Source organism: Phocoena sinus, chromosome 8, assembly GCF_008692025.1.
Source record: "Phocoena sinus isolate mPhoSin1 chromosome 8, mPhoSin1.pri, whole genome shotgun sequence".
Lineage (NCBI taxonomy): Eukaryota > Metazoa > Chordata > Mammalia > Artiodactyla > Phocoenidae > Phocoena > Phocoena sinus.
This window is the reverse complement of record NC_045770.1, coordinates 97,337,969-97,355,666: the sequence shown is the minus strand read 5'-3', so window position 1 is coordinate 97,355,666 and position 17,698 is coordinate 97,337,969. Positions and strand designations below refer to the sequence as shown.

The following is a 17,698-nucleotide window of genomic DNA, read 5'->3' as shown; positions in this document are numbered from 1 at the left end:
TCACTTAACCTCTCTGAGCCTCAGAGTCCTCATCTGAGAAATGGACATAATAACTGCACCTACCTCATAGAGCCATTGGAGCATTAAACGAGGTGATGCATTAAAGCGCTTATCGTCGCATTTAATAAGAAGCGCTATAGGGGTGGTGTGCATGGGCAAGCCAGGGGCCCCTGCAGATTCCATTTGCCCCTCAGTTTCCGCCTTCAGCAAGAAGCCACGGTCAGTGGAGGTGGCCACAGGCAGCCCTGCCGTGTTCGAGGCCGAGACAGAGCGGGCAGGAGTGAAGGTGCGCTGGCAGCGGGCAGGCAGTGACATCAGTGCCAGTGACAAATATGGCCTGGTAGCCGAGGGCACGCGGCACACGCTGACAGTGAGGGACGTGGGCTCTGCCGACCAGGGGTCCTATGCAGTCATCGCTGGCTCCTCCAAGGTCAAGTTTGACCTCAAGGTCTTAGAAGCAGGTAAGACCTTGGGCAGCCTTCCCTGAAGTTGGAGCTACTGGGAGCAGGGGCAGCCCCACCACCTCTCCTTCAACCAGAGTGCAGAAGATGTTTTCTCACTTTCTTACCTTTGCTTCGGCTGTGCCCTCAGCCAGCAATGGCCTTTTCCCGTTTTCTGTAGCAAGACCTTTCTGAGTGTCCCCATGTGGCTCCCTGGCCTGTCTCGGCTGTTACGGAGGTGGGGGAAGTTCAGAGATGAATAAGACATAACCTGCCTTCCCACTGGACATGCCCACGCAGATGGAAATTTGGTGGGCTGTGTGTGCTGGCAGGGAAGCCCCATGAGCTTATGGGTGTGGAGGGAGACCCAGCCCAGCCTGGGGGGCTGGACCAAGACCAGAGCCTGGGGAAGGAGAGGAGGGATGTTCAGGCTGAGCCCCTGGAATGCGGGCACAGACGGCCAGTGAGGGCGAGGAGAAGGTGAGAGGCAGGCTGAATGAACCTTTGTACACACTGCAAAGGCGGGAAGGACCAGGGACAAGAAGAGGGGGTCTCTGGTTAGAAGCTGCTCCACGACCCCCCATCTGATCCCCTCCAGGGAAGGCAGAGCCTGTGCCAGGCCCTGCTCCCGCCCCTGCTGAGGCTCCTGGAGCCCCCGGAGAAGCCCTGGCCTCGGCCACTGAAGTGGAAGGAGGCTCCCCGAGGCCTGAAGGTGAGAGGGGCGGGTCAGGGAGGCTGGGTCAGTGGATGGGGGTGTCCCAGGGCAGGTCTCAAAGGCCTCTGTCCACAGGGTCAAGCTCAGCAGCCCCTGATGGACCCAGTGTCCCTGACGATCCCATCGGCCTCTTTGTGATGAGGCCACAGGATGGCGAGGTGACCGCGGGTGAGTGCAGGGCTGCTGCACCCAGGGTGAAGTGGGGAGGGAGGCAGCAGGGCGTCCCCGATTGTCACCCCTCTCCTGCAGGTGGCAGCATCACCTTCTCAGCCCGCGTGGCAGGGGCTAGCCTCCTGAAACCACCTGTAGTCAAATGGTTCAAGGGCAAGTGGGTGGACCTGAGCAGCAAGGTGGGGCAACACCTGCAGCTGCACGACAGCTACGATCGGACCAGCAAGGTGGGACCTGCGGGGCACAGGGGTCACGGGGATGCATGGAAAGGGGACCTGGAGAGCCCCTGGAAGGCATGGGGGGCACAGAGAGGCAGGGGGCACCATGAGACTTGAGGCACAGAGGAGGTGCACAGAAGGTCCTGGGGAGCCTGGGAAGCTGGTTGGGGGGCCAGGGGCACACAGGGAGCATGGGGAGGCTCAGAGGTGGGTTATGGGGAGGCACAGGGGACCTGTGGGACGTAGGGGGCTCGGAGGGCATGATCGTCTCAAGGGGGCATAAATAAGGCTTGGGGGGCACCAGTCAGTGAGGGTGTAAAGGCCCCAGATGGATGGGTGTCAGAGCTCAAGGGACCCTCAATGATCAACCATAACAATTCTTCACAATACAGACAAGGAAACCAAAGCTTGAGAGTTTATTGTTGCTGGTCCCAGGTCATTCAGAGCCAGGCCTAGAACCTGTGCTTTGACTCTCAGCCTTTGCTCCTCCCACTCTTCCACAGTCCCAGCCCAGGCAAGGGGGCTTCTGGCAGGGCAGGGTAGACATGTACAGTTGTGTGGGCTGTGCACTGAACAAAAGTGCCTCTTTTTTTTTTTTGGCCGAACCACGTGGATTGCAGGATCTTAGTTCCCCAGCCAGGGATCAAACCTGGGCCCACTGCAGTGAAAGCGTGGAGTCCTAACCACTGGACCACCAGGGGATTCCCCAAAGTGCCTCGTCTTAAGTGAATGCCATGTGCCTTGTAGGCACCCTTGATTTATATTGTATCACCACCCTGTGCCAGCAGATGGCAGTCAATGTATCTTGAGAAGGGGCCCCTTTTTCTATTTATACAAAACTGTATGGATTAATTTAAGCCCTGAGGGGTGAGAAGGTCGGTGGCCCTTAACCACCCACAGTCTCCTTTAGGGGTGAAGGGCCTCATCTCCTCGCTTCCAGTCTCCCTTGACACCTCACCTCCACAGGTCTACCTGTTTGAGCTACACATCACAGATGCCCAGGCCACCTTTGCTGGTGGCTACCGCTGTGAGGTGTCCACCAAGGACAAATTTGACAGCTGCAACTTCAACCTCACTGTCCATGGTAAGGGGCCCTCTGGTATCAGTTCTGGGTTTGGGCTCCCCATGGGTCCTGTCCCCATACCTGCCTCCACTTCCCAATACTAAGGAGGATGCTGAGCCCTAGCCATGCAACCACTGACCACATGCCCAATACTGAAAGAAACCCATCGAGGCTTCCAGGGTTGGGGTGGGGCTTGAGCCCAGATCTCGTCTGGGGTCTTAGTCATCTTGGTGTCTGGGATCCTGGCACAGGTGAACAGGTGAAGGGTAAGTTGAGAGATGGGCGGGAGATGAACCACCTCAAAGGTACTGGGAACGATAAACTGCCCCACGTCCCTGGTACCTTGACCCTGGCTGGGAAAGGCTGAGAAGATGGGGTCCTGGGGCAGATGCCCGCTGTCAAGGGGTCATGGATGGGCAGGTCTGCAACACCAGGAGATCCCAGGGCAGGGCTTCTGGGATCGTCCCCTCTGAAGCCTCCTCCCCTGACTCATCCCCGTCTTTGAACCCAGAGGCCATCGGCCCCGGAGACGTGGACCTCCGATCAGCTTTCCGCCGCACGTGAGTGGCCGCCTCTCGTCAGGGCCTGGGGGAGGCCGGTGCTGGGGTCTGAGGCCCCTTGGGGTTCGGGCCAGGGGTAATGTGGGGGGACCAGGACAGGGGGTGAAAAGGGGGTCAGGGCTTGGGGTGATGTGGAGGGCCAGGATGAAGAGGATGGGGATGGAAGAGAGTAAGCTCCCCTGGGCAGGTGAGAAACTGAGTCTAACCCCCACAGGAGCCTGGCTGGAGGAGGTCGGCGAATCAGGTACCCCTTCCTACCCACCTGTACATAGACCCCGGGGGTCTGAGATAGACAGGGAGAAGCTGTTCAGCCAGTGTCCCTTCCTCTCACGTCCATCCCCCCACCACGACCCCACCCCCTGCTCCCAAACCCCTTCTATGGCTCAACTGTGGCCTTATGGGGGTTCCTCTCCATAGTGACGGCCATGAGGATGCTGGGACTCTGGACTTCAGCTCGCTGCTGAGGAAGAGGTGAGCCCCTGGGTAGCAGCTCTCAGAGCAGGTGACGTGGCCCAGTTTCAAATTCTGGCACCGTGGTTTTCCAGCTGTGTGGCTCTGAGCAGGTCACCACACCTCTCTGAACTGGTTTCCTTGCCTGTCAAATGGGACAATCCAGGTGTTGCGAAGAGTCAGAGGGCTCAGCAGAAGTTACATCCTGTGAACTGACATCCTCACACTGTTCCCATGACCTCCTACACTTGAGTCTGCGATAGCTCATCTCAATAGGCTCTGGGGACCCAGGAGCTGGGAGAAGGCTCCAAAGCCTCAGGAATTGCCCACCTAGCCCAGTGCAATTGAGTTGTGTCCTCAGTGTCCTGTCCCTCCCTCTCCTGGACCCTGCAGTACGGCCGATGCTGCTGCAGCCCAGAAAATGGGCATGGGGGTTAAGTGCTTTGGGGCAGCAGGGCACTGGCAGGACTCTGTAGCCATCCCCACCAGGGCGGATGACAGATGACAGGGCTGGGGATCAGATTGACCTGGGTGAGGATCCCTGCTGACTGGGGAGAGTCTCTGAGCCTCAGGTTCTCCTGATACCCACCTGCCGGAGCTCAGGAGGAATAAACAAGGCCACATGTGCCCTGTAAACGGAGAGGTATAAGTGCAGGGAAGAGGGTGGAGGTGAGGACCCGCGGGCTGCGGTCCATGGAGGGGTGACCCATTCCTTCGTTACCAAGTCCAAGCTCAGACTGCTTGCCACACGACAGGCCAATAAATTGAGAGACAAGGTGTTGGGGCAAGGACTAGCGATTTTATTGGGAAAGCCAGCAAACTGAGAAGATGGTGGACTAGTGTCCCAAAGAACCATCTTCCTCAAGTTAGGATTCAGGCTTCTTTTCTACTAAAAGGGGAGGGAGTGTGGCTGGTTATTGCAGACTTCTTGGTGGAATCCTTTGTTCTTGCAGCCGGCCATGTAGGTCTGGTCACAATGTTCCTGTAAACCTCCAACAAGACAAATGTTATTTTCTGTTCTGTAATTTTTTATCTCTATACAAATGAAAAGTGCTATATACCTTTAAAGGTCAAGCCTGGGAGGCAAAGCCTTGAGAATGGGCTATCATATATAGCTTGGGCCATAGGCAACATTCTTTTACAAAGGTGCAGAGCCAGCATGACCAAGAACAGGCAACACAGTACAAGGGCTTGAGCTAAAGGAATAGATCCAATATGGAGTCAGGTTTGTTCTTCTCTGTTACACCTCTAATGTGTCCACTGCTTTTCTTCCCCACCTGGAGCAGCAGCTTCCGGACCCCGCGGTGAGTGCCCCATGAAGCTCTGCACCTGTCACCCCTACTTCAGCCAGGAGCACCTCCCAGTCCCAGCGCCCCCCCCCCATACTGAAGCCTTAAGCCCCCTTGAGCCCCAGCACTGGCCCAGTACCCACTCCAGCTCGAGCTGTCCCACCAGAAGGGAAGAGGCAGAGGGGCAGGGGCAGCTTCCGCTTGGGAGGGGAGGAGAGGGGGCTGCAGTTTTGTCTTGGCCATGGGGACTGCCCTGAAGCCTCGCCACGTGGACCGTGTGACACAGGGACTCGAGGCTGGAGGCCCCCGCGGAGGAGGATGTGTGGGAGATCCTGCGGCAGGCACCCCCGTCAGAGTATGAGCGCATCGCCTTCCAGCACGGCATCACCGACCTGCGAGGCATGCTCAAGAGGCTCAAGGGCATGAAGCGGGAGGAGAAGAAGAGCACAGGTGAGACACCCCTCCCAGGGAGAGGAGAGGGCGAGGTGAGCGCCTGCGCAGAGGCGCGCGCGTGCACGCACGAGCGTACGTGTACACGCACGCGCGTACGTGTACGCACACGCACGTGCCCACGGAAAAAGAGCTGCGTCCAGCGTGGCCCAGAGACGCTCAGGAAAGGAGGGTTCAGGTGAATCCCCCCTCGTGTGGGGAAAAAGCGGGAGGACCCAGGCAGGCACCTTGCCGCACAGAAAAAGAAAAGGGCCAAGTTAGCCCAGAGACGCCACAGGAAGAGGACGGAGCCCGGGCCAGCCCTCCTCCCCCAGCCAAAGCCAGGCGGCCTCTTCCTCGCCTACCCGGCTTGGGGAAAAAAAGCCTGCTTAATTCTCCCAACACCCAAAAAAGGGGAGGAAGCCAGTTTAGCCCAGAGACCCCCGACCCGCGAAGAGAAGAGCCTGGTTAATCTTCCTCACAGGCAAACAGAACAGGTGGGTGTAGGTTAGCGCCCCTTGCCCCCAGGCGGGTCCGAGGAGAGGGCTCAGGCCAGCCCTTCCCCATCAAGGGGTTGACAAGGAGCCCTGGAAACTGAGCTGGGACAACAGAGGCGCCTGGCAGGAGGGCATAAAACCGGGGGTTGTTGGTAAAACAGTGGAGAGGAGGAGAAGGCCCGTTTGTTCCATCACCCATTCTCCTGCCAAGTTTCTGTCCTTTTGGAAAGCCCCGGACCCTATCCCTGAGCTGAGCAGGTGAAGAGGACTCCAAGGAAGACAGGAAGACAAGAGACAAGGAGGTGACAGACAGGGGTAGAGAGACAGAGTCACAGCGGAGGCACAGAGAGAGATGTGGGGAGGCAGGAGGAGGAGAGGGGCAGGACCTCGCCCTCCTCGCTGGGCGGCCCCAGGAGCAGGGGGCTGAGGAGTGGAAGCGCTCAGCCTTTCAGAAGAAGCTGCAGCCGGCCTACCAGGTGAGCAAGGGCCACAAGATCCGGCTGACCGTGGAGCTGGCCGACCCTGACGCCGAGGTCAAGTGGCTTAAGAACGGACAGGAGATCCAGATGAGCGGCAGGTGCGGGTGGGAGTGGGACCCGGGGACACTGCAGGGTGAGGAGGGGCCCTGGGGGGCTGCTCCCCGGCCGTGCTCTCCCTGCCTCTCCCTCCGCCCATGCTCTCTGGCCAGCTCTGGATCCCTGTCTCTCTGGGTCTAACTCCCCACCTTTCTGTTTCTTCCCGGCTCTGTTCCCTGCTCATTTTCTCTCGGTCTCGCTCCTCCCATTGGGACGCTCCAATGGCCCCTTCTGCTCCACAGCAAGTAAGGCTCCTGGAAGGCTTGGGGTGTGGGCACGGGGGTCCCGATGGCAGTTTGAGGGGGGCCCCAGAGCCCAGGAGGTGCGTCCATGGCTCTCCTGCCCACACCCTGGCCCCGCCCAGGTACATCTTCGAGTCCGTCGGCGCCAAGCGCACGCTGACCATCAGCCAGTGCTCGCTGGCGGACGACGCGGCTTACCAGTGCGTGGTGGGCAGTGAGAAGTGCAGCACCGAGCTCTTTGTCAAAGGTCGGCCTGGCGTCCTGAGGCCCTGAGAGGGGAGGGGGGCCACAGAGCGGCCCATCCATCATGCTCTCTCTGCTTGGCAGAGCCCCCCGTGCTGATCACATGTCCCCTGGAGGACCAGCTGGTGATGGTGGGACAGCGAGTGGAGTTTGAGTGTGAAGTGTCTGAGGAGGGGGCCCAGGTCAAATGGTGAGTGCCAGAGGTGGGGGGGGCTCGGGGCGGGGCCAGGGACCTGGGGGCATCCCAGAGGAGGCCCTGGCACCTACTGCCCGCCCTCTGGCCAGGCTGAAGGACGGGGTGGAACTGACCCGGGAGGAGACCTTCAAATACCGATTCAAGAAGGATGGCCAGAGACACCACCTGATCATCAACGAGGCAACGCTGGAGGATGCCGGGCACTACGCACTGCGCACGAGTGGGGGCCAGGCTCTGGCTGAACTCATTGTTCAGGGTGAGGCCCTGGGAGGCCCCCTCAGCACTAGCCCCCCAGCCATGTGGGAGAATTGGGCAAACCCGGGATCGAGGCCTGCATGGCCTTGGACAAGTAACTTTGACACCTCAGGCCTCACCTTTCTCATCCATAAAATGGGGATGCTGAGGTGACCACCTGGAGGGTATCTGGAGGTTCAGATGGGCCTGGTTAGCGTCACCCCCCCCGGCACACATGAGATTCCTTTTGTACATGGCACCGTCACAGGCACACATGCATTGCACTCATGTGTTTTCACAAGCCCGAGGGATCTCCACAGGGATCCACGCCCACACACACCCTCCCCAGCTCACTGGCTCTGCCCTGTGTCCCCCAGAGAAAAAGCTGGAGGTGTACCAGAGCATCGCGGACTTGACGGTAGGCTCAAAGGACCAGGCCGTGTTCAAGTGTGAGGTGTCGGATGAGAACGTGCGGGGCGTGTGGCTGAAGAACGGGAAGGAGCTGGTGCCTGACAGCCGCATAAAGGTGTCCCACATCGGGCGGTGAGTGTGCAGGGTGTGCCAGAGACAGACACACAGAGAGACAGAGAGAAACAGAGACTGACAGAGACAAAGGGAGAGACACAGAGACTGAGAGAGAGACACAGAGAGAGAAGAAGATGGTGACAAAGACAGACGGATGGAGATAAACAGAAAGAGACAGACACTTAGAGACAGGACTGAGACTGAACTAGAGACAAAGAAAGTCAGACAGAGATTGAGAGACAGAGATTGAGAGACAGATACACAGAATCAGGACAGAGACAAATAGAAAGAAAGATACAGAGAGACAGACAGAAGTATGGAGAGGCAGACGCATACAGAGAAGAAGAGTCCACTGGAGACAGAAGGAGGGAGACAGAGACAAAGACAAAGCAGTGAGAGATACAGACAGGCTGGGAGCTACCCGCCCCCGCCCCCCACCGCCAACTCGTGACCAGGGTAGAGTAGGAGGCCTCGGAGGATGGCTCTGGCCAGGGGCCCTCACTCTCTCCCACTCCCTTACTCATGCCCCGAGCATCTGGGCCCAAGTTCACGGAGACTAATGAGACCAGCCCCTGCCCAGTCTCCAGTGGCCCAGCCGAGGGGACACATCTACACTGCTTACCTCTGAAAGCATGCAAGGGAGCTGAAAAATTCAAACACAGAGGAAGAGAGCACTTTAGAACACCACTGAGCCAGGGTGGGGTGAGGGCCCCCTGGAGCCCTGGCTGGGGTGTCCGGTGAGGCCAGGGGTGCATGGCCCAGCAGGGTCCCTTGAGCCATCACCGCCCTGCAGGGTCCACAGACTGACCATAGACGACGTCACGCCCGCAGACGAGGCGGACTACAGCTTTGTGCCAGAAGGCTTCGCCTGTAACCTGTCTGCCAAGCTCCACTTCATGGGTGAGCGGGTGCTGAGGGGCATGGGGGCCCCTGCCACTGGGCCCTGCCTTCACCCTGGTGCCACTTCCTCTTGCATCTCTTGCAGAGGTCAAGATTGACTTCGTGCCTAGGCAGGGTGAGTCTTGGGCCCCTGCGTGCTGCCTCCCACGCCCTGCCCGTGTCTCCCTTCCACTCACAAGCAGAGGGAAGAAAGGAACCGGGAGTGGGGACCCTGAGGCCCAGCCCCAGCTCTGCCACTCACAACCACGGGCCACCTGCAGTCTCTCTGAGCCTCAGTTTCCTCACCTCTAAAATGGGGATCCTGAAGTGGCTCCCCTATGGGATGGTAGGAACAATGATCTGACATGGTGTGTGTGAGCTTTCAAATGACATCACAGAGGTGAGATTTTATTATTAAATCTTCTGCTTTTACAAGTACCTTTCCTGCTTTTAGATTAAACTGTGTAGGATCCTAATTTCAGGAGAACAGTCCAGGCTGAGGCATGCTGTAGGTCAGGGCTTTCTAAACAGGGTTCACTTAATATGATACTCCATTTTACAAGGGTTCCACGGTGAAATAAGTTTGGGAACCTCTTGTTGATTCAGAAGGTGCATTAGCATGTCAAATGCTCTAAAAAATCCTGCTTACCTTTGTTTAACCTCGGGTTTCCTAATTGTTTGTCCATGGAAAATTTTTTTTTCTAGGAAGACATTCCCAAACACAAGTTGAGAAATGCTACGCTAGGTGACCTGATGTTATGAACCTCCCTGGAAACTTCCTGGGGAGATGGAAATGTTATAGATCTTGACTGGGTGGTGGTTACACAGGGTGTATACATTTGTCAAAACTCATCAAGCTGTATGTTCAAGTCTTGGCATTTTAGTGTGTGCAAACTATACCTCAGTAGAATAAAAACAAAACAGCCAGAGGCATGTGCTCCTTCTAGCTTTCCCCTCTTTCATAGGCCTTAGGCCCCTTCTTCTTTCGCTGACCTGTGCCATCTCCCTGCCAGAACCTCCCAAGATCCACCTGGACTGCCCAGGTCGCGTGCCGGATACCATTGTGGTGGTGGCTGGGAACAAGCTACGCCTGGATGTTCCTATCTCCGGGGACCCTGCTCCTACTGTGATTTGGCAGAAGACCATCACAAAGGTACTGTGGATCCCTCCCCCACTCCCCCACCTGTAAAATGGGTGCATGGGACTAGTGTATGCTGGGACCTGCTCCCCACCCCACGTGTACACGCCCTGGCCGCTGACTAGGGGCACAGAGGCTCAGCAGGCTGAGAGGTCAGGGAGGTGGGCAAAGGAGGGACAGTGGTAGGGGTTGCTTGGCAGGGGTTCCCTCCAGGCTGAGCCAGACCCTCTCCCCTCACTCCTTCCTTCCTGCTCTGTTCCCAGAGGAATAAGGTCCCAGCAGGGCCAGCCCTCGATGCATCAGGGGATTCAGGTGCCAGTGATGAGTGGGTATTTGACAAGAAGGTGAGTGAGGCTGAAGGTGGCTCATTTGCCCTTAGTCATTTTCTGCCCATGTGGTATCCACCCTCAGGTGAGGTCTCTGTGAAGGTGCCACGTCTGGCAGGAGTTGTGCTACTGCCCCTGGTAGGGTCTCCACGGGGCCCTCATGCCCCAGACAGACACACGTTCACACCTTCAACATTGCCAGGAAGTCCTCCTGACTGGGGGTGCTCCCTGGCTCTTGTCTTCCTGAGCTGACCTTGACTTTGTGCTTCTTCCCAGCAAGGGAGTGGGGTCCCTGGCACTTTTCAATAGGAGTAGCTGCAGGGGCACCAATCAGGTCAGCTTCTCATCCTCCACTCACTGCTGGTTCCTCTACCCAGCTGAGGTCTTTCAGGATCCTCACAATAGCTCTGTGAGGTCATGTTATTCCCATTCGGCAGATAGGAAAACTGAGGCATGGAGCGGACAGGCCATTGTCTAAAGTTCCATGACAGAGCTAGAGCTAGAACCTGTGACCCTTGCCCTGGTGTCGTGCCCATGGCAGGTGGTAAGGAAAGGGTCTTGGATTAATGTTCACATGGGTGCAGTTTCCACGCAGGCTGTGTCTCCCCAGCAGACCCAGCACTGAGCTCCGTTCCCATCTCAGGGCTGTCAGCTGTTGCAGAGGCTGCAGAAGCCCCTGGGTTCTGACTTGGGTCCTTCCCCCCAACTCCTACTCCCCCGCCAGCTGCTGTGTGAGACCGAGGGCCGGGTCCGAGTGGAGACCACCAAGGACCGCAGCATCTTCACCGTTGAGGGAGCAGAGAAGGAAGACGAGGGCGTCTATGTTGTCACGGTGCAGAACCCCGTGGGCGAGGACCAGGTCAACCTCACAGTCAAGGTCATCGGTGAGGCAGGGGTCCAGGTGGGGAAGCCACAGGAGCAACCAGGGAGGACCCATCCATGCACTCACTTAGTCTCTAAACAAACACTGTGGGCCACATTCTTAGATCCGGAGAGGGGGCTGGGGCTAGGACCAGTGAATATGGGCAGTGCACAGCCGTAACAGGTTGTTTGCAGGCTGCTAATGTGATCAGAACTGCATTCTGGAAAGATCGTTTTAGGCTCTGGGGGCAGTGGGGGAGGCCTGTTGGTTGGGGTGCTGTGGGGATGGGCAACGTTGGCCTCGGCCGGGCAGGGCTGATGTGGGTCCCCTCTCCCCAGATGTGCCGGATGCTCCGGCGGCCCCCAATATCAGCAACGTGGGCGAGGACTCCTGCACGGTGCGGTGGGAGCCCCCTGCCTACGATGGCGGGCAGCCAGTCCTAGGTGAGCCGAAGGCACAGGGGACATAGCCGAGGGCAGGGGGTGCGGGGGTGCCTGCGCTCTACACCAGAGCTCCCACCTCCCCTCGCCAGGCTACATCCTGGAGCGCAAGAAGAAGAAGAGCTACCGGTGGATGCGGCTGAACTTCGACCTGCTGCGGGAGCTGAGTCACGAAGCGCGGAGCATGATCGAGGGCGTGGTCTACGAGATGCGGGTCTACGCCGTCAACGCAGTGGGCATGTCCAGACCAAGCCCCGCCTCCCAGCCGTTCATGCCTGTTGGTGAGCCTGCCCTGCCTGCCCCGCCCCACGCCCTCCCGTTCAGGGGCCCCAGTAATAGCAGCTACTGAGTCGGTGGCGCTTACACCCGTGGTCTCCTCTAATCACTTTCATTTCACAGGTGAAGAAAGTGAGGCTCTGAGAAGTTAGATGACTTTCTCAAGGTCACCAGCTGGCAGGGGGTGGAGCTGAAAGACCTCTGCAGCCTCACTTTCCACATCTATAAAATGGGGATAATGACAATATCTACTTCATAGGATGAAATGAGGTCATGCAGGTGGAGCATCTGGCATACAGCAGCTCAGTAAATCATTGTTCCCTCTTCCCCACTCCCTTCAGCCAGCATTTGTTAACCAGGGAAGAGGGTGAGGGCAGTTGGGTCCCTCGGAAAGGGCCCTGGACCAGGAATCAGAGATGGGGTTTGCAGAGCCAGCTCTTTCATCCCAGGAGGGATATCTGGAGTCATCGTCTTCCCCTGTGCCTCAGTTTGCACATCTGTATAATGGAGGTTGAGAAGGCAGAACAGACACCGAGGGTGTGGCACTCTCTAGGACACCTGTCCCTGTCGGGACATGTGAGTCTCGGGGGGAGGAGGGTGGCTGTCTGTGGTGGGGCAGACACAGGGAGGGAGGCACAGTGTGGTGAGATGGCAGGAAGAGGGTGCCTGTGGGGAGAAGAGGCCAGGCCTCTCTTTAGGAAGTGACTTCCGGTTTTCTTAGCTCTTAGTCAACTCAGTTACTCATACAGGGTCAGGAAATTTCCATGTTTTAGGCCAGTTTTTTCTTAAATTACATTTAAAGAATTTCCTACACCACCTGACACAAGTGGCTCTTTCTAAGCATGTTGGTGTTGTTTTGGGGCATCTTTTCCTGTTTAGATCTCTTCTGTAATCGCTGATGCTGCTTGGGTGTGTGTGTGTTTGTAAGCCTGTCTAGAGACATGTCTTTTAATGGAGTTGAAGTATTTCTCAAAGTGCTTGAAAGCCAGTCGAAGGGGGAGGATTTCCCTGGATTGTGGTCCTTCAGCTGCCCTGGCTGGTGCGGACTCGCTCAGACCCCTCTCTGGCCTCCCCTCTGCCCAGGCCCCCCCAGTGAGCCCAGCCACGTGGCGGTGGAGGATGTCTCTGACACCACCGTCTCCCTCAAGTGGAGGCCCCCAGAGCGCATGGGAGCTGGAGGCCTCGACGGCTACAGCGTGGAGTACTGCCAGGATGGCCGTGAGTGCTGCAGCCCAGCCCTGGGCCCTCCGCCTCCCAGCACCCTTCTCTGAACTGCCCTCCAGGCCAGGCCAGGTCCCTGTCACCTTGCAGGGCCCCTGTCTGCAGTGGAGGCCCCAGTCAGCCACCAGGGATGTGGGCGGCAGGATGCGGACACTGCCCATGGCCTTGCCTCTTCATCCCCACCCCCGCCCCCAGGCTCGGAGTGGGTGGCTGCCCTTCAGGGGCTGACCGAGCACACATCGTTGCTGGTGAAGGACCTGCCCACGGGGGCTCGGCTGCTCTTCCGCGTGCGGGCTCACAATGTGGCGGGGCCTGGAGCCCCTGGCACCACCACGGAGCCTGTGACGGTGCAGGAGATACTGCGTGAGTGCTCTTCGTGCAGGGATGAGACCTGCCACTGGCACCCTGGCCCCTGGGGTCCAGTGGAGGTGGGGGCAGTCAGGGAGACCCTACTTGGAGGGGATAAATGCTGGGCAGGGACAGGAGGGGGTCGGTGCCTATACCCGTGCCACAGGCCAGATGTGCAGAGAGCGCCTCCCTCTTGGTTTTCCATGTCAACCCCCAGTTCTGGACCAGGGAAAATGTAGGTCATTGTACCATCACCTTCGAGCTCTGTTTTGTGGGTCTCTGAGCTCCAAAAGGTAGGTATTGTCCATGTGTTAAAGACTGAGCAGTGAGGTCGCTTGTCAGTTTGGCCCATGTGAGATCCACTTTCCATTATTTTGCCAACAAAGAGTCAGTCCTTTAAGGATTGGTTCTCAGAGTGGAAAGAGGCAGCAAACTGGGATGGAAACAGCAGGGAGCATGGAGTCGAAAAGCCTAGGTTTGCATCCTGGCCTGCGACTGGCTAGCTGTGTGACCTCAGATAAGTTCCTCACTCTCGCTGATCCCTGCCTGTTGTAGCAGGGTGGAGAGGCTCGGGTGGAAGCAGGAGCTTTGGGGCTGGGGTTGGAGAGCTAAAGGAGAGGAGGGCCCTGCAGGCGGCATGTTTCCTAGTTGCGGCTCTCCAGGCCCTGCCTCCAGCGGAGGGCGCTGTGGCGCTCCTTGGGCCTGCGGCTGTGGGGGCCCCCGCCGAGCCCCTCACTCGTACCCACAGAACGGCCACGGCTCCAGCTACCCAGACATCTTCGCCAGACCATCCAGAAGAAGGTTGGAGAGCCCGTGAACCTCCTCATTCCTTTCCAGGTAGGGCTGGCCCCCTTCCCTGCCCCACCCCTGTGCGTGTGTTGTCCACACCCAGCAGACAGATGTCTCAGCGAGGCTGGGGCAGTGGCCGATAGGGAGAGCCAGGCTCGGGAGTGCGCTGTCCTCCCGCACAGGGCAAGCCCCGGCCTCAGGTGACCTGGACCAAAGAGGGACAGCCACTGGCAGGCGAGGAGGTGAGCGTCCGCAACAGCCCCACGGACACCATCCTGTTCATCCGGGCCGCACACCGCGCCCACTCGGGCACCTACCGGGTGACTCTGCGCATCGAGAGCATGGAGGACAAGGCCGAGCTGGTCCTGCAGGTCGTTGGTACGTGGCGTTGGGGCTCCCCTCTGAGTCTGAGCATTTTCAGTCCCTGAGCTGGACTGCCAGGGCCCAGGGCTCAACCTGGAGCTTCTTGTCTTCCAGGCCTGGGGCCCCTCCTCTGGGATGCCCAGAGCCCCTGCAGAAGATGGCAGGCCAAGTCCTGGCAGGGGCGAGGGGGCCCCTGGAGCCTGGCGTCCCCTATTCACACTCAGGCAATGTCAGGAGGTTTGGGCTTCCCACTGGGTCTGTCTCCTGCAGACAAGCCAGGTCCTCCCCAGGATATCCGGGTCACTGAGACATGGGGTTTCAATGTGGCTCTGGAGTGGAAGCCACCCCAAGATGACGGCAACACAGAGCTCTGGGGCTACACGGTTCAGAAAGCTGACAAGAAGAGCATGGTGAGCCCAGGGGCCTGGGCCCCCCGCACGCACCCTCCCTGGGTCCAGGCAGACCTGGGCCCCAGCTGCCCCTCCCCGGTATCCTTAGACTGGTCCCCTCCGCAGGGAAGGTGCTGACCCCAGGGGTACCCAAGAGAGGCCCCTGGCAGGAAGTAGGGCCTGCCCCAGAGAACCCCCTACCTTTCCTCCACACCCCAGGAGTGGTTCACCGTCTTGGAGCATTACCGCCCCACCCACTGTGTGGTGTCAGAGCTCATCATCGGCAATGGCTACTACTTCCGGGTCTTCAGCCATAACATGGTGGGGCCCAGTGACAGAGCCGCCGCCACCAAGGAGCCTGTCTTTATCCCTAGACCAGGTGCTGTACCTTCACTCCCACCCCCCGCGGGCGGGGGCTGGGGCAGGGGGGCGAGCCTGGCTAGGTGTGGCCCTCTTGGTACCAAGTTCTGTCACCAACAGGCATCACATATGAGCCACCCAACTACAAGGCCCTGGACTTCTCTGAGGCCCCAAGCTTCACCCGCCCCCTGGTGAACCGTTCGGTCATTGCCGGCTACAATGCTACCCTCTGCTGTGCTGTCCGGGGTAGCCCCAAGGTAGGGAGCTTTGGGCCCCGATCCAGGCTGACCCAGGAGACCTGGCTCGTAGGGCCCCGCCTCAAGCAGTCCTCCCCCCAGCCTGTCCTCGTTTTCTCTCCACTTTTGGGTATCAGGGCCCTCTCTGAACAGGGCCTTGGCATTCCTCATTGGCTCCCTGTTCATACTCGGCCTTGGGCATAGTTTGGGACTCCAGTGGGATCCCCAGAGTAGAAACACAAGTGCCTAGTCTGCCTAAGTTCCTGCCAGGTCCTCTCTCAACCTGAGAGATCTCCCTCCTTCCCATCTACAGCCCAAAATTTCCTGGTTCAAGAATGGCCTGGACCTGGGCAAAGACGCCCGCTTCCGCATGTTCAGCAAGCAGGGAGTGTTGACCTTGGAGATTAGGAAGACTCGCCCCTTCGACGGGGGTGTCTATGTCTGCAGGGCCACCAACCTGCAAGGCGAGGCACAGTGTGAGTGCCGCCTGGAAGTGCGAGGTGAGGAACCCGCTGGGCTAGGGCCTGGGGTGGCGGCAAAGGCCGGGTGCCAGCTGGGACTCTGGGCCTTCGCTTTGCTGTCCTGGCCCAAGCAGCCGCTCTGGCTGAAAGAGCAATGACCCTGTCATGCCCAGGTGGTGTTGGCTTCTGGACTTTGTTGCCAGAGCTGCTTGCCTGAGCCTTCCCGAAGGCTGGGGGTGGGGTGGGGGGAACACATGTAGTGCTGGGAGGTTCAACACATGCATGGCATGGCCTCCTCTCCTGCAGTGCCTCAGTGACCAGGCTGGCTTCCTGGGGATGGCCAGGTATGTACTCCACATCACCCTGATACCCAGGGCCCAAATCAAAGGCTGAGCCCTGGCCCTTGGTCCAGGGGCAGCCAGCAGGAAATGGGGGTGCAGGTGGCTCTTAGTAGGAGTCTTTCAGTCTTGCTCATTCACAAGGTGCAGCTGGAGCCAACCCATGTACCAGGAGCCTCGAAGGAAGTTGGACAAGCCACCTTCTGCTGTTGGATGTGTGTGCAAGTGTGTGTGTTGGAGCTGGGCTGGGGGAGCCCCAGTAGGGCAGCGTAGTTATGACGAGCAGGCATGAGGGGCACTCCACACAGGCTAACCTGTCAGAGCGCCATCTGGAAGCTCCTCAGATCCTTGGGGTGAAAAGTGTGCGGGCTCAGGAATGGTGGCTGGGGACAGGCCTCTCTGGCCTGCTGTGTTTTCTCAGTGTATGAGGGCAATAAAAGATCGGTGCAATCACAGAGAACTGACTCTTCTTGTCCAAGATGTTTGTTTTCAGAAAAAGCACGGGAAATTTTACTTGATCTTGAGAGCAAACTGAAGGCAGGTATTCTTTCTCCTAGATGAATTAAAGGAGGACCATTGTGGGATCCTAAGTTCATAAAACATTAATACTAGAAGGAACCTCAGTCCTCCCCACCTTCAAATGAGGAAACCGAGGAGCTGTGACAGAGGAAAGTGTATTATTAGCAAAAGAGCCAGCATCCCCAGGCTTTCCCGTCTTTGTCCTGGTGACCCATGGTCACAGCAGCCTGGATGGGGGGCAGTGCTAGTATCAGTGTGGTTCTGTGCCTGTAAGGGCCTGGAGTGAAAGTGAACAGCTGCTGTGGGGTCCCGGTGGGCAAAAAGCCCACTGCCCATTCACACCCATATCGCACAGGAAGAGTGATCCTGTCTAGACAAGGCACTGGGGACCAGGAAGGTGTAGGGGCCAGGGCCCGACTCTGCTCTTCCTTCCCCCGTGGGGCGCCAAAATCCCATCACCAGTTTGCTTTTGGGAGGAGGAAGCCAGCAGCTCTCAGAGGTGCCCTGATTGATAGAGTGAAAAGGGTCCTTCCTGCCCAGGGAGTGGTTTCTCCACGGCATAGAAAGAAGTTCCATGAAGGCTGGTCCAAGGTTGCTTCTCGGAGTTCTACCCAACCCAAGACACTCCTGGCCAAGAGCCCAGAGCCCTGGGCTCCAGGCCCCGTGGGAGGCTCCGGCCGAGTCACAAAACCTCTCTGGAGCACACCTGTAAGGGGCACCGGGAGCTGAGAGCCCGGGCCTTGGTTTTTCCTTTACTACTAAATTAATCTCTGCTTAGGTGTCAAGCCCTGTTTGGCTGCTCCCTCTAGCGACCAACTCATAGCACGGCAACCCTCTGATGGGGCCCTGGGAAGGCCCCTCCCATGGGGCCTCTCTGAGCGCACAGGAAGCTGGTGAGCTCCACTG

The 17,698-nt window shown here is 58.4% G+C and overlaps 1 protein-coding gene across 1 annotated transcript; it reads left to right on the top strand.

Moving 5' to 3' along the window:
- The first annotated feature begins 16 nt into the window (after positions 1 to 16).
- MYBPC3 (myosin binding protein C3) lies at positions 17 to 16,797 on the top strand. Its single transcript, XM_032641776.1, has 33 exons — positions 17 to 461; positions 1,039 to 1,152; positions 1,231 to 1,323; positions 1,405 to 1,553; positions 2,511 to 2,628; positions 3,119 to 3,167; positions 3,382 to 3,411; positions 3,585 to 3,638; positions 4,904 to 4,921; positions 5,193 to 5,356; positions 6,277 to 6,409; positions 6,650 to 6,652; positions 6,772 to 6,896; positions 6,977 to 7,082; positions 7,178 to 7,344; positions 7,700 to 7,865; positions 8,641 to 8,747; positions 8,833 to 8,862; positions 9,740 to 9,879; positions 10,128 to 10,208; positions 10,915 to 11,074; positions 11,391 to 11,495; positions 11,585 to 11,773; positions 12,852 to 12,986; positions 13,185 to 13,352; positions 14,086 to 14,174; positions 14,309 to 14,504; positions 14,760 to 14,899; positions 15,098 to 15,257; positions 15,359 to 15,495; positions 15,788 to 15,974; positions 16,242 to 16,279; positions 16,418 to 16,797. The coding sequence occupies exons 1-32, from the start codon at positions 152 to 154 to the stop codon at positions 16,250 to 16,252; spliced, it is 3,834 nt and encodes a 1,277-aa protein (XP_032497667.1). The 5' UTR covers positions 17 to 151; the 3' UTR covers positions 16,253 to 16,279; positions 16,418 to 16,797.
- Positions 16,798 to 17,698: the final 901 nt, after the last annotated feature.

Bases quoted from the DNA above. Each gene is read 5' to 3' on its own strand.
- MYBPC3 (XM_032641776.1), top strand. From the start codon at position 152: ATGGGCAAGCCAGGGGCCCCTGCAGATTCCATTTGCCCCTCAGTTTCC. The intron at 3,168-3,381 runs GTGAGTGGCCGC...TAACCCCCACAG, and splicing joins CGATCAGCTTTCCGCCGCAC to GAGCCTGGCTGGAGGAGGTC. The intron at 11,774-12,851 runs GTGAGCCTGCCC...CCCTCTGCCCAG, and splicing joins CCAGCCGTTCATGCCTGTTG to GCCCCCCCAGTGAGCCCAGC.